General features: G+C 54.2%; 2 protein-coding genes across 2 annotated transcripts in view; both read right to left on the bottom strand.

Moving 5' to 3' along the window:
* Positions 1–2007: 2007 nt before the first annotated feature.
* LOC143692519 (olfactory receptor 14J1-like) lies at positions 2008–2940 on the bottom strand. Its single transcript, XM_077172761.1, has one exon. It carries the CDS (start codon positions 2938–2940, stop codon positions 2008–2010), a length of 933 nt encoding a protein of 310 aa, XP_077028876.1.
* A 6722-nt stretch (positions 2941–9662) lies between these two features.
* Positions 9663–15305, bottom strand: part of LOC143692471 (uncharacterized) — a 314059-nt gene continuing 308416 nt past the window's right edge. The window contains 1 exon segment of the mRNA XM_077172703.1: positions 9663–10315. Coding sequence (XP_077028818.1) covers positions 9663–10315 — 653 coding nt within the window.

Consider the following 15305-nt stretch of genomic DNA (forward strand, 5'->3'; position numbering starts at 1 on the left):
GTGGGGATGGTTGGGTGCATTGCTGAGCTGCTCCTTTTGTAATTATTTTCTAACGATTATGTGCTTTGCTGAGCCTCTCCTATTGTAATTTTTTGCAGACATACATTAGATAAATTACACAATTCCTTCAGTTGGTGTCTGTGTGTTTGGTGCTGACCCTGCCCACTGGCAAAACTGAGCCTGTGGGCTCCATAGAACCAAGGGGACATTGTGACACTGAAGGGCCTCCTGTAACCAGGGTACCGTGGGGACCCTATGGGGCCCAATGGAACCAAGGGGCCATTGTGACACCGTGGGGCTCATGAAACCACAGATACCATTCTCACTCTGTGGGGACTCATGGGGACAAGGCTCCATTGTTTTCCCCTCCGTGCCCCTGCCCCAGCCCAGCAGAGCAGCAGAGTCAGGTCAGGCCCTGCAGCAGGAACTGGAGGCCCTGGAGGTCAGGGACAGCCACTCTGTGTCTGGGATGCTCAGCAGATGCTCAGCTCGGGCAGCTCCTGCAGCCCCAGGGCCAGCCCCGCTGCCCAGCCCAGCAGCAGAGTTGGCCCCGGGGCTCCTCAGGCAGCTCCTGCTGGCCCAGGGACAGGGCAGCCTCTTGCCAGGGCTCCTCTGCACCCCCACGGGCTCCTGCCCTGCTCCTGGCCCATGCCAGCTGCCCCCAGAGCCTTTCCCAGGGGAACACGTCTGTGCTGGCCCGAGCAGCCATTGCTGCAGCCCTGCCCTGCTGCCCAGAGCCCCGAGCTGGGGCTGCTGCTCTGCAGAGCACGGGGGCTGTGCTGCCCGGGGCCCTGGGCTGCCTCTGCTGGGCTCTGCTGCTCAGCCTGGGACACAGAGGCAGCTGAGGGTGCTCCTGCCCTGACCCCCTCCCACACGGGCTCTGCGGGGCCATGGAGGGGCTCAGAAGTGCCTGCCTTGTTCCAGGGCTGCCAGAGGGGCTCGGGGCTGCCCTGGATCCTCCTGGGGGAGATCCCTGAGGGGCAGAGGAGTCAGTGCCCAGACTCCTTTCCCTGTGCCTGCTGTGTCCCTGGGCTGCAGAGCTCTCCTGGCTCACAGCAGACATTCAGGCCTTGATCTCAGGGTGACCCCACCCTGGCCAGGCCTGTGCCCAGTGGGCTCCACTCCCTGCTGGTCCCTGGCACACTCTGTCCCTGCAGGTCCCCTGTGCTCTTCTGCAGCTCCCAAGGCCCTCCAGACAAACATTCCCCTGCCATCAGCCCTGGCACAAGCTGCAGAGCCCCAGGAAGGTTCAGCACAGACCATTCAGCATCTGATGGGCACTGGCCACCAACAAGCAAAACCTGACCCAGACCTGAGTCCCCTGAAGGCCCCAGTGAGACCCTGATCTCATCCCACTGAGCCCTGGGAGAGCAAGGAACACAAGGAGCCCCTTGAGAGTCCTGAGAGTGACTCTGGAGGGGAGCAAAGCCTCCCTGCCCTGCCCTCAGGAGATGCCCTTTGCTGATGGAGCTGCTGTGCTGGAGCCCAGCTGTGTCCCAGCAGTGCCCCTGGCCTGTCCCTGCCTGAGGTCACAGCAGGGACACGCAGCAGGACAGGGACCAAGCTGCCAGAGCACTCTGGCCTTGCACCCACAGCAGGGCTGGGGAGGGGAGTGTGGAGCTGGGGGGAGCAGATGTGCAAAGAGGCAGGGCCATTGTCCCTGGCCATGCTGCTGTGCTGGGAGCCCCTTCCCTCAGCCTCTGCTCACAGGCACTGCCCCTGCAGAGCCGGAGAAGGGCTGAGGAAATGCCTTGGACACACAAGGCAGGGCAGACAGTGGATTTTATTCAAATTCACAGGGATCAAGCCTCCTTAAAGTCTTGGTGTTTCAAAAAAAAAGTAGATGTAGAAATGCTCAGTGGAGTATTACAGGATTTTATAAAAAACAGTATAACATGGAAAAATAATAAGAAAAAGTCCCAATGAAAAAATGGACAAATAGGAAAAAATGGCCGAGAGATTGTAAAGAATTACATTCTGAAGGTTCTGAAGCAGAAAAGAGAGAGTTTATTGTTTCTGAAAAGATACGGTCATCATTTTTCTCAGGGTATCCTTGAGCTCCTGGTTCCTCAGGCTGTAGATGAGGGGGTTCAGGGCTGGAGGCACCACCGAGTACAGAACTGACAGGGCCAGATCCAGGGATGGAGAGGACAGGGAGGGGGGCTTCAGGTGGGCAAACACTGCAGTGCTGATGAACAGAGAGAGCACGACCAGGTGAGGGAGGCAGGTGGAAAAGGCTTTGTGCCGTCCCTGCTCAGAGGGGATCCTCAGCACAGCCCTGAAGATCTGCACATAGGAGAAAACAATGAACACAAAACAACCCAAAAAAAGAAAAGCACTAAAAGCAACAAGCCCAAATTCCCTCAGGTTTGTGTCTGAGCAGGAGACTTTGAGGATCTGTGGGATTTCACAGAAGAACTGGCCCAGGGCATTGCCATGGCACAGGGGCAGGGAAAATGTATTGGCCGTGTGCAGCAGTGAATAGAGAAAGGCACTGGCCCAGGCAGCTGCTGCCATGTGGGCACAAGCTCTGCTGCCCAGGAGGGTCCCGTAGTGCAGGGGTTTGCAGATGGACACGTAGCGGTCGTAGCACATGATGGTCAACAGGGAAAGCTCTGCTGAAACAAAAAAAGCAAAGAAAAAGAGCTGAGCAGCACATGCAGTGTAGGAGATGTTGCTGGTGTCCCAGAGGGAATTGTGCATGGCTTTGGGGACAGTGGTGCAGATGGAGCCCAGGTCAGCGAGGGCCAGGTTGAGCAGGAAGAAGAACATGGGCGTGTGCAGGTGGTGGCCGCAGGCTACGGCGCTGATGATGAGGCCGTTGCCCAGGAGGGCAGCCAGGGAGATGCCCAGCAAGAGGCAGAAGTGCAGGAGCTGCAGCTGCCGCGTGTCTGCCAATGCCAGCAGCAGGAAGTGCCTGATGGAGCTGATGTTGGACATTTGCTGGGGCTGCACATGGGCACCTGTTCATGGAGAATAGGACAGTGAAGAGTTAGAGGAGATTCCTGTAACCAAAATCAAAGCCATTTCCCATACACCCTCCTCTGGAACACACAGACAGCCTTTGGTGTTTAAGAGTTCTAGGGTTTTCTTTTTAAACTCCCCCTATATCTCTCCTTCTATTCTTAGATATCAGGAACTCTCAGGCTGAGGGCAGAGGCTTGGCTGGGGCACAGGAGGGAGGGGGCTTGTTCAGAGGGAGGGGCTGCACTGCAGGGGCTCCTGTGGGCATCTCTAAACTCTCCCTGCCACAGCATTGCTGGGCTTTGTTTTCTCTCATTGCCTGATCTTCTCTTTGCTTCCTGCAGATTTTCCGCCTGCAGGTGTTTCCCTGTGCCTGATCTCTCCCTGCCAGCACCCAAAGACCCCAAATCTCTGTGCACTCTCCTTGGCCTTACAGAACCCTGCCTGTTTGCAGGGCACTGGCTGGGGGCAGGTTCTGTTTGCAGCTTGGAGAAAGGACAGCTCAGGCTGAGCCTGATGGCTCCAGCAAAGGTGATGCTGCTGCTGTCCATGGGAAGAGGGGCTGATAACACATTAGGGATCTCCTGTGAACCTATTGATCACTAAAAGTAACAGTTCAGATGTCTTGTGAACTTTTAAAATTTCATAAATTATAATTCATAAGCAAAATTTACCAGGTCAGATATTACAGGCAATTGTCAAAATTTATAATCATCCTTTAATATTTATCACCACCTCTCTACCATTCTTCAATAGTAGGAAACTGAATATAAAGTCTTAAGAAATTTCTTGTATTTTATCAAAATCCTAGACTTGGAAATATTCTATGACTGACCAGAACCCTTGAGAATGTCAGAGCTCCATGAACATTTCACCTCCCCTGCACCAGAAATACCCAGAGTTGTACTCACAGGCTCTGCAGGCATTGGGATGTTCCAGCTTGAGGAGATGGCTCCAGAAGCTGCAGCTGCACTGTCCTGCAGCCAGAGGTTCCTGTGCCAAGGGCTGGCAGTGATTGTTCCCCAGGCACTTCTCAGCCCCTTCCCAGCCCTGACTGATTGAAGCTCTCTGTGCCTCTGGGCTGTGCCCGGGCTGGCTGCAGGCAGTGCCCCAGCCCTGCTGGGCTGGCAGCTGCTCATCCAGAGAAATGTGCTTTTGAAACTCTTCTTGGTGAGCAGGAGCTGCCTCTGTGCCAGGAGCCCAGCCCAGCTCAGCAGCACAGACACAGCACAGGGACTTTAATCAGCCTCTGGGGCTTTGTGCTCAGGCCCTGAACATCAGTCCCTGAGAGGGAGCTGAAGAAACCTCTGCAGAACTCCAAGCCAGAATCCAACTCCAAAGTTTCTTGGACTTGTAATGGGTCCCAGAGAGGAACAGGACTGAGCAAGTGTCCCCAGGCCCCAGGCAGAGCAGAGAACTGCGGGCAGTGATGACAGGTGGGGACAAAGAGAAGCCAAGTCTTGGTGCCCTGGGGCACAGCAGGGTCTGTGCCAGCAAGGGCTGGGAGGAGACACCTTGTCCTGAGGCCCTGGGGCCTCCTGGCACAGCCCCAGCCAGGCTGGGCACTGTCAGCCCCTTGTGCTGCCCTCAGCATCCCCCCCTAGCCCACATCCCAGTGGCCTCAAGGATCTGCTGCAAGGAGTCCCTGGGGAGCCTTGCTCAGCAATGGCCCTGGGGGCTCCTTCATGCTCCCTGCAGGGACTGCAGGTTTTTCAAAGGACTTTGGCTTTGGCTTTGGCCTTGGAGTCTCTGAGAGGTTTGTGCAATGATGGCCTCCAATTATCTGCTATAATTAGTCCCTGGAGATTCTCTGCCTGTTGCAGCATTGATTGGGACTCATTAATACTTCAGGGTACTTAAGTTTTTTAAGCTACTTCCTCTTTCCCTTTTGATACAGACTCTATGAGAAAGATTGTGCATTTACAGGTTCCAATTATCTGCCTAATGAGTCCCTGGGAGCCGTTATCAGTAACAACACTCAGTGGGCTCATTAATGCTTCAAGTACTTCAGTTATTTTAAGGTACTTGTTGTTTCCCTTTTGATACAGACTCTGTGAGAGGTTTGTGCAATCATGGCTCCAATTATCTGCTTTAATGAGTCCCTTGAGAGCTCTGTACTGACACTCAGTGGTGCTCAGTAATGCTTTGAGCTTCTCAAAAATTTTAAGGTAGTTTGGAATTTTCTTTCCACTCTGAGTCTCTGAGATGTTTTTGGTCAATCCTGGCCTCCAATTCTCTCCTCCAAGGAGTCCATGAGGAGCCTGTGTTGGGGATGGACCTCACTGAGACCCATTCATGCTTTGAGACACTTTGGGGTTTTCTTCTGGCTTTGACTCCTGGAAAGGTTTGTGCAATCTCCTCTCAGGCCCTGAGGTTCAAGGGCTCAGCTCCAAATGCACCACAGGGCTCATCAGGATGCAGCAAGTCCTGACAAACCATGGCTCTGCCTTGATTTCCCTCTGCTCTAATGCAGTTCATCAGGAATGTATCTGGAGTGATTTTGGTTTGCTAATATGAGATTTCTCAGCCAACACATCTATTAGTGCAGTGGGATCAGTGTTGGCTAATTTCCATTGCACTCACTGGAATATATTTACTCATTTCCTGCTGTGAGATAGGATTAGGAGAAAGGCAAACTAGGCTCAAAATTTTAAAAGGGTATATAGAAAAGTTTATTACCAGTAAATAGAAGAAAGAGTAATAAGGATCTGAACACTTCTCCTTTCTCTACAACCTTTTCTTTTTTACTGACAATGTAAGGAGACAAAACCTGAAAGTTTCAGTCAGTTTACACCATCTAGAACAGTCTTTCTTCAGTTCACTTAGGGAGAGGAGTCTCTCTTTCATGCTATGGAGACTTCTCCATAAGAAAAACGTTTGCTCGTGGCTCTCAATTCCCACAAATAGCAGCTGCCCAGAAAATCTGGAATCGTGAAGTCCCTCCCATTTTTTCATAGCTTTTCCCACAGATGTTTTTATGGGCCATGTCAACTTATGGGGTATGAGTTTAAAGATGAGCTGTTGAAGAGCAAAGATTCTCTTCATCTATTTCTAAAACCATCTTCCTCTCTGAAAACAAAGATCTTCTTCTCTCCCTGAGGGCACAGGGCCTCATCAGTCTTCTCTTTTTCTCTGTACAAACTTCTCATGGGATCACAGCTACTTCAACATTTGCTTAATTTAGCATGGAGGCCTTTGCTGAACAAGTCATCTCCCCATATTTTCAATTAGTTATCAGGAAAAAGAGAGTCTGATGTATCAATTACATCCTTCTCCATAGCTTTTCAAGAGGATTTCAGCCCCAAGATCAAGGCATCTCCTCATCCCTCCCATCTGGGACTCAACTTCCCCTTCAGTGACCTGGGTGTCTTCATGTGTCTCCTCTGTGTGCCTGCAGTTTGTCCTTTTCTCTCACTGGAGGGAGGATGGAAGCACTGAAAGAGTTCATATCTCACCCGGGGCCTGCAGATGGTTCCGTGCCCCCGGCCGGGCTCGGTGCTTGCGGCCGGAGCTGTTTTACGATGGAGGTTTCTGCAGCGGCTGCGCTGGGGCTGTGTCAGGATGGGCCGCGCTGGGGCAGGGCCAGGATCTCAGCAGCCAGGCCAGAGCACAGCAGCAGCACGGCCGGGGGCCGATGGCTTCTCCTGCCCCTGCCCGGGGCTTGCGGCTGAAGCCCAAGGGTGGCAGAATCTTGGCCGAGCCGGCCCGGCCCGGGGCTGCTCCTGGGGCCCGGCGGATCCTGGCTGGGCCCGGGCTGGCGGCGGGGCAGGGCTCAGCAGGGCCCAGATGTTCCCAACTGCAGCCATGGCCCGGCCCGGCCTCGGCCCCGTGGCCTCCCCTGCCCTGCCCGGCAGCCGATGGGGCCTGGCGGGGTCCCTGGGAAGGGGCCCGGCCCCACGGCAGGAGCTGCCCGGCCCGGCCTGGCTGAGACGGGGCCGGGTCAGCCTTGTTACCTCTGGGCCAGCCAGAAGGGAAAGAGACCCTCCCAGGCTTTCCCATCTTTAACATGTGCCTTCACAGAGGCGTGTACAGTTTCCTTCATAGTTTAACAGATTGTCAATTCTCAAAGATAATTACTGATTGTTTTTTTTGTCAGACATGGAGGAAACTGCTAGCAGCTTCTCTTAGAACATCACTTCCGTGATGCAAAACCAACACAACAGCGCAGAGCACAGACCTCCTTTGTCCATATATAGTGCTCATGTGCCCGAGGTTTCAAAATACCTCCCTGGGAGATCTCCGGGCCCTCTCCAAGATGTTTTCAAATGAAAACATTCAGCTCAGAGTCTAAGAAAATCACCAGAGGACAGGGCCAGCCTGACCTGTCTGTCCTGGCTACTTTTGTCTGAGATCAGTCCTTGGATAAACAGAATTGAGAGGCCAAATTCTAATTTTGGCCATGGTCCCTGGACCTGAAAGCCGGTTCTTTTCCATAGGAAGGAAGGAACAGAGCCCCAGTGTTTCAGGGGCAGATGAGAAATGGCCACCAGAGGCCAAGGCCAGCCAGAGCAAGCAGGATTTTGTTCTGAGTGATATCCTTGCATATAGGAATTGCTTTAGGGAGAGTTTCAATTTTGGCAATGGGCATCTGAAAAGGGGGGCGGTTCTTTCCCATAGCAAGAAAAGCACGGAGCCCCAGTTTTCCAGGAGCTGATGAGAGGCGGCCCTTGACATTGCAACATCAGCCAGACCTGTCAGGGGGCCCCTGGGAAGCCAAACCAGCCAGACCTATTCCATGTTCCCTCAGTTCCATGGGGCCCCACAGTGTCCCAATGGTCCCTTGCTTCCCTGAGGCCCTGAGGTGTCATAATGCCCCCTTGGTGACACCAGGCCCTGAAGGGTCCCAATGGTCTCCATGGTTCCATCAGGCCCCACAGAGCCAGAATGGTCTCTGGGTTCCATGAAGCCCCACTGGGTCACCATGGCCCCTTGGTTCCATGGGCTCCAGTGGTGCCACAATGATTCCCTTGGTTCCATGAGGTCCCCACAGTGTCCCAGTGATCTCCATGGGAAGGGAAGAACCCAGCCCCAGTGTTGCAGGGGCAGTCACCAGAGGTCCAGGCCACCCAGGCTTGATGGTACTGGCAGATTGTGCCTGGGAGCAACCCTTGGATATCCAGAATTTTGGAGGTGGAATCCAATTTCAGACATGGACACCTGGAGGATAAGGATGCTTGTTTTCCATTGGAAAGAAAGCACGGAACACTGATTACACAGTGACATTTGGGGATCTATGGGGAGTATTGGGGATTGTTCCTGCACCTCGTGACCCAACAGGAGCTTCTCTAATAAATGTTGCCTGAAGCTCCCACTGTGGTCATGACAGGAACCCATGTGAGTGTCTGGGACATCCCGGCTCTTTGGCAGCCTGGGGACTCCTGGGATGTCACCATGGGATGGCTGTGACTGTCTCTGACCCCAGGGCTCTTTACCATCCCAGAAAGCCCTGGGAGGCATCCATGGAGCCCCTGTCTCAGCCTGTGACATTCCAGCTCTGGAACAGCCTGGAGACTCTTGGAAAGTCCCCATGGAACCCTTCTGAGGACCTGTGACAAATCTGATCCTTAGCAGGCAACCATCACCAGTCCACTGTTGCTATGGTCAGTTTCCATGGCAACCATCACCAGCCCCCTGTTGCTATGCTCAGTCCCTTGGCAGCTCCATGGAGACCCCATGCCGGGGTGGTTGCCATGGACACCAGCTCAGGCCTGCAGCCAGAGCCCGTTGCCATGGCAACCATTGGCAGCCCCCATCCCCAGGCTGATGGGATCCCAGAAGCACAGAATTGGCTGAGCTGGGAGGGACCCATCAGGATCCTCCAGTCCAACTGCTGGCCCTGCACAGGACACCCCAACAATGCCAGCCTGGGCCTGGCAGCGCTGGCCAAACGCTGCTGCAGCTCAGAGAGCCCTGGAGCTGGGACCCTTCCCTGGGGAGCCTGGCCAGGGCCCCAGCAGCCTCGGGGCAAAAACCTTTTCCTGACATCCAAGCTGAGCCTGCCCCAACTCAGCTGCAGCCGCTCCCTCCACTCCTGTCCCTGGGCACCAGAGGGAAGAGGTTCCCACAGCCCCAGCCAGGGACCCGCTCCCAAGGCTGCTGCCATGGCCACCAGGGCTGCCACCAGCTGGGATGCTCGCTTTCCACGGGCCGGGCTTCAGGAATGGGATTCCCCAATTTCCTGCTCCCGCTAAAACCGCGCTGCCCTCGCTGCCCTCCCGCCTCCCATGGAAAGCACAAAAGGCAAAGATCCCGGACTGGTTTAAGAACAATTTAATGGGAACAGCAACGGGATAAGGAACAAACAGGAACAGAAACAATATTGATAACAGAAGGGATAAATAAAACTGTTTACAGGGAAAACTACAACACAACTCACAGGGTCTGCCTGGCTACAATATTTCTTGCCTGGAAAGGACACCCTTCTCCTCAGGGAGAGAGAGAGAGTCCCTTTCCTGTCCCTGGCAATGATCTGAGGTGGGACTGAATGTAATGACAGGGCCATGGCCAGACCCTCATGTTCTCCAATGCCACATCAGGTCATTGGCAAAGGGCAGGAAAAGGTACAGGTGTCTTCCCAGCATGGATCACAGGGAACATGGATCACCAGGGCTCTTTCCAATCTGGCTTCTCCCATGGGGGATGAAGCTGGAGTGGTGCATGAAGCTGTTCCTGCAATCGAGGCACTTGCAGGGCTTCATTTACGGGTGGCTCCGTTGGTGTCTTGTCAAATGAGAGCTTCTGGTGAAGCTCTTCCCACACTGGGGACACTCGTAGGGCCTCTGCCTCTCCCCAGTGTGGATGCGCTGGTGCCTGATGAGGGTGGAATTGCGCTTGAAGCTCTTCCCGCAGTCAGGGCAGTAGAAGGGCCTCTCATCCGTGTGAATCCGCTCATGCAGGTGGAGATTTGAGCTGGTCCGAAACCTCTTCCCACACGTGCGGCACTCGTAGGGTCTCTCCCCAGTGTGGATGAGCTGGTGCCTGATGAGGTGGGAGTTGCGCTTGAAGCCCTTCCCGCAATCAGGGCAGTGGAAGGGCCTTTCTTCTGTGTGAATCTGCCAGTGCCTGGCGAGATCAGGGCTGGTGTGAAACCTCTTCTGGCACTCAGGACACTCGTAGGGCCTCTCCCCAGTGTGGATGCACTGGTGGGTCAAAAGGGTGGAGCTGCAGCTGAAGCCCTTCCCACACTCCCCACACTCGTAGGGCCATTCCCCAGTGTGGATCATCTGGTGGCTGATCAGGGTGCTGCTCTGCCTGAAGCTCTTCCCACACTCCAAGCCCTTGTGGGGCTTTTTCCCATCATGAAGCTGCTCATGGGCCACCAGCTCCGAGCTCTGGCTGAAGCTCTGTCCACCTTCCTGGCTCAGGGTGGGTCTTTCCTCCTCAGAGCACCCTGGGCTGGGTTTGGAGCCCCTTCTCCTGTGGGATCTCTGGGACTTGTCCTCCACGTTGGAATTCTGCACCGTGGAGCCATTTAAAATGGCCTCTTCCACGATGTTCTGCCTTGGGGATTTGTCCTCCCTGGTCTCCATCCTCAGCTTCTTCCCTGGGGGAGGAAGGCCAAGGAGAGGATGGGATTTGCCTCCGTGCCAGAGGGAAGGGGAAGGAGATCCCCCCAGTGCATCCCCGGCAGGATGGGGTTGGCAGCAGGGTTGTCCTGCAGCCGGGGGCTGTGCTGGGCTGGGAGATGGAGCAGGAGAGAGGGGGAAAGGGGCACTGACTTCCTCCTCACCTGCCTGGGGCTCCTGGGGCACCTTCTTCTTCCTCACAGCCTCCTCCTCCATCTGGCCAAGTTTAGGGGATGGAAAATCCTGTTTTGAGAAGAAAACAAGGGATAAGTACACTGAATTTTGTACTTGTTTGAAGGCAAACCTGGGGAGGGTCTTAACCAGAATTACAATTTAATAAGAAAATGAAGATCAAGGCAATGATGCAGAAACACTGCCTTAAACTGACAGAGTCTGGATATAACCTGACACTCTGTTGCTGGTCAGGGTGGTGGCAGCAGTCCCATTAAATGGTGGCTGCAGTCCTGTTGGAGTGATGAACGTGATTCTGTCCAAGCAGTGATCCTGTAGAAGCGTCTGGTCTTCCTCTGAAGGTCCAGGGGTGGTTCTGGAGCTCTTGTCCTCTGGGAATCCAGTAGGCAAGCTGCTCCTGGTGTTGCAAGGCTCAGCTTATATCCAGGCAGGAATGCTTGGATCCTCCCCCTGGGTGGAGCATCCCACAATGGGAGGATGGAATTTGATCAGTCCTGCAGTGACACTCAATGGCCCATTCCCAGAAGATATCTCCCCTGGAGGGCGTTATCAGGGCTGAGTCATGGAAGAGATCAAGAACACTGCCCCACCTGTTTCTAGCAGTTGATGAAGATGGGCATTGAAAACATGCATTTGGTTCCATCTTACACTGCAGCCTGAAACAGTGGGGGAATCCCTGCTCAGGGGGTGAACACCACCCCCCTTACCCAAACTGGCTCAGGTGTAAAACCCCAACCCTGGGAAGGCCACACACACACAGGGGACAATGTCACACTTGCCCTGCTCCAGGGCAAATGGCATCTCTCTAATATTTTCTTAACCAGATTGCAAAATTATTTTGGCAGTGAGTTCAGGGCAGTGTTCTTTGACCCCAGTTGCCTTTGACAACAGCATGGTTCCTTCCTCTGAGGAGGTTGTGGGTCTCTCTGGAGGAACTCTTGGAAACTGATGCAGCTTCGTCTGAGCGACCTATGGGAGAACTGATGAGGAAAATGGCTGTTGTGGGACTGGAGTGTAAAGAAAATATTTAGTTGTCCTTCCTTGAAAAGTTTGTTAAAATCACTGGAGGAAATGGGGCAAATGATACCAGCACGACTGACAAGGTTCATTCACCCCATGGTGAGGAACACAAGGCTGCTGAAAGTCTCTCAAGAAGCCCAGCTCAAGTAGCTAAATTCCCAAATAACTCCAGCCTGGGGTCTCCGGGAGGATTTTTTTGGAGCGTGTTCGGAGCCGGCAGATCCCGGACTCGAGCCCCGGGTATCTCCGGGCTCCCTAAGAGGAGCTTTTTCGGGGGCAGAGGAGCCGCGATCGCCCCTCGGGAGGGTCCTGGGGGGCCCACGTGGGGATGGCCCGGTACCGACGGGGCCGGACATTGGTTTTGGGGATCCCCGTGAGAGCCGGGGCTGTGGAACGGGGAACCCCTGGGGCGGGGAGAGGGGAAGGGGCGATACCGGAGCTGGGGCACCCCCGGCAGCCCGGAGATGAGGCGGGGACGGGACCCCCTGACCCTGACAGGGGCGCGTCCTGGGGTGACTTCATGATGCTCGTGCCCCATCGGTCCGTTTAGCCCAGAAATGAGTTCTGCACCTTTAAGGCTGGTTCTGAGAGCCAAGGGGAGGAAGAAGAAGCTGCAGTTTGTTTTCATACACTGCACTCACTCCTCCACATTCCGGCTCCTGGATGGACAGAGGGCGGGACAGAGCTCTACTTTGCTTTAGCTCGCTGAGGCAGAGAAGTTCCCTGGACTGTGGTTTTTCTTTTTCTTTGGAGCTGTTTAAACCTGCTCTAAACTGAACACCCAGAACACCACCGGCAGCTCCCACCTGTGGCCCACCGGGCTGAGCCTGGGCCGTGGCATTTCCAATACAGGAGGGACTGATAAGAGACTGATAAGACACTGATAAGACACTGAGTGAGCCAAGCCCCAGCCCAAGGAAGGATTTTTGGAGTTTGTCACCTATTTTCCAGCAGCAGGAAGTTTTATTGCTTAATATTGTTCAATTTTTGTGCTGGTGAATGCTTTGCCTGTTAAATAAAGTGTTTTTTTCACTTTTCTCCAAGGAAATATTTTCCCGAACTGGCTGAGGGTGGGGCTGCTGAATCTGCATTCCAGAGGAAACCCCTTTCGGGAGTTTTCTCCCAAAATTGCCCTAAAGCAGGACAGGGTGGTGGGAAGAGGGCAGAAGCCCAAGTGGCTGGATTGAGGGGAGGCTGGAGAGAGGGACCTTGGGACCCCAAAACCCCCCAGCATCCCTTAGCAGGACCCTGGAGAGGGGGGATCCCCAGGACCCATGGGATCCCCAACAGCCCAGAGACAGGGGACCACCAGAACCCCAGAGGGATGAGACTGGAATTGGGACAATCCTGGTGGCGCTTTTTTTATACACTCTTGATTTTTGGAGGTTATTATGGACATCAGGTGACTTCTAGAGATGGACTTGGGCAAGAGGAATCCCCAACCCAAGGCATTCACATCTTGTTTCTCCCCAAATCTGTATTTTCCCCAAACCTTCCCACACTGACATCCCCCCTGTCCTGCTCTGGGTGAGCTCAGTCCCAAACCTGACCCTGATCCTGGTCTCAATCTCACTCCATGTTTAGACACACTCACAGTTCTGTATTAAATCACATCCTAGTCCCAGACTCATCTAGCCCCAGACCCAATCCCAACCCCAGCCCTAAAGCCAATCCCATGTCTAGCCTTAACCCCAATCCCAGCTCTAATCCAAATCTCAGCCCCAACTCTAAGCCCAGCCCCAATTCCAGCCCCTTCCTAAATCCTCAGCCCCAAACCAAATCCCAGGTTCAGCCCTTCTGGGGCTTTGGGGGTTTCTCTGTCCCTGTGACCCCGATGATGTTTGGGTGGGGTCCCAGCAGGGCTGAGAGGGACAGAGACCCCCCCGGCCTCGCCAGGGGTGAGAAGGTGGCAGAGCCCCCCCAGCCCCGAGCAGCCTCAGCGGTGAGAGGGACACAGAGCCCCTGGTGCCCAGCCCTGCACAGGCACTGCCTGAGGCCAGAGGGATGGAGACCACCCTGAGCATCCCCCAGGACCAGGGGACAGAGAGCCCCGAGCATCCCCTGGGCTGAGAGGGACAGAGAGCCCCGAGCACCCCCTGGCACAGGGGAGAGAGGGAGGGAGACCCCCCAGGCATTCCCTGGGGTGAGAATGATGCAGACCCCTGGGGAATGGCCTGGGGTGACAGGGACAGGGACACCCCTGGGGAATGGCCTGGGGTGACAGGGACAGGGAAAAACCCCCCAAGCCCCTCCCAAGCATCCCCCAGTGTGAGAGGCACAGAGACCGCTTGAGCATCCCCTGGGCACCAGACAAAGTAAAGTTGTTTCTTGACAGAAATCAAACTTAACCCTACAGAAAATGCCTTGAATTTGCTCTTCCCACAAGTCACTTGTTGTGAACATGCAAACAAATCCCAAAATTTAATAAACTGACAGTAGAAGCAATTTTGTGGCAATTCCAAAATCCATTGGTCCTGCACAGCTCCAGCTCAGCTGCTGGCACATTCTGATAAAAGAAAAGTGGAAATTCGGCCCAACACATTGTGATACCTCTTTTAGGAAAAGATTATGAAAAAGAAGGGAAAGCTCTGTGTAGATGTCACAAAGGTGACAGGGACAAAGAGAAAAATTATTCTCACATTTCGAAAAGCGTCCCAGCCTGTGAAAGAGAAAAGGGGGGACAGCCACAGAGTGACAGGGACAGAGACCTCCCCTGGGGCAGGGCAAGTGTGACATTGTCCCCTGTGTGTGTGGCCTTCCCAGGGTGGGGGTTTTACACCTGAGCCAGTTTGGGTAAGGGGGGTGGTGTTCACCCCCTGAGCAGGGATTCCCCCACTGTTTCAGGCTGCAATGTAAGATGGAACCAAATGCATGTTTTCAATGCCCATCTTCATCAACTGCTATAAACAGGTGGGGCAGTGTTCTTGATCTCTTCCATGACTCAGCCCTGATAACGCCCTCCAGGAGAGATATCTTCTGGGAATGGGCCATTGAGTGTCACTGCAGGACTGATCAAATTCCATCATCCCATTGTGGGATGCTCCGCCCAGGGGGAGGATCCAAGCATTCCTACCTGCATATAAGGTGAGCCTTGCAACACCAGGAGCAGCTTGCCTACTGGATTCCCAGAGGACAAGAGCTCCAGAACCACCACTGGACCTTCAGAGGAAGACCAGACCCTTCTACAGGATCACTGCTTGGACAGAATCACGTTCATCACTCCAACAGGACTGCAGCCACCATTTAATGGGACTGCTGCCACCACCCTGACCAGCAGGGTGTCAGGTTATATCCTGACTCTGTCAGTTTAAGGCAGTGTTTCTGTATCATTGCCTTGATCTTCTTTTCTTATGAAATTGCAATTCTGGTTTAGACTCTCGCCCAGGTTAGTCTTCAAACCAGTAAAAATTCAATGCGCTCATCCCTTGCTTTCCTCCCAAATCAGGATTTCACATCCCCAAACCTTTGCCAGATGGAGGAGGAGGCTGCAAGGAAGAGGAAGGAGGCCCGGGACACGCAGGCAGGTGAGGAGGAAGTCAGTGCCCCTTTCCCCCTCTCTCCTGC

This window comes from Agelaius phoeniceus (assembly GCF_051311805.1).
Source record: "Agelaius phoeniceus isolate bAgePho1 chromosome W unlocalized genomic scaffold, bAgePho1.hap1 SUPER_W_unloc_1, whole genome shotgun sequence".
NCBI classification, from domain to species: Eukaryota; Metazoa; Chordata; class Aves; order Passeriformes; family Icteridae; genus Agelaius; species Agelaius phoeniceus.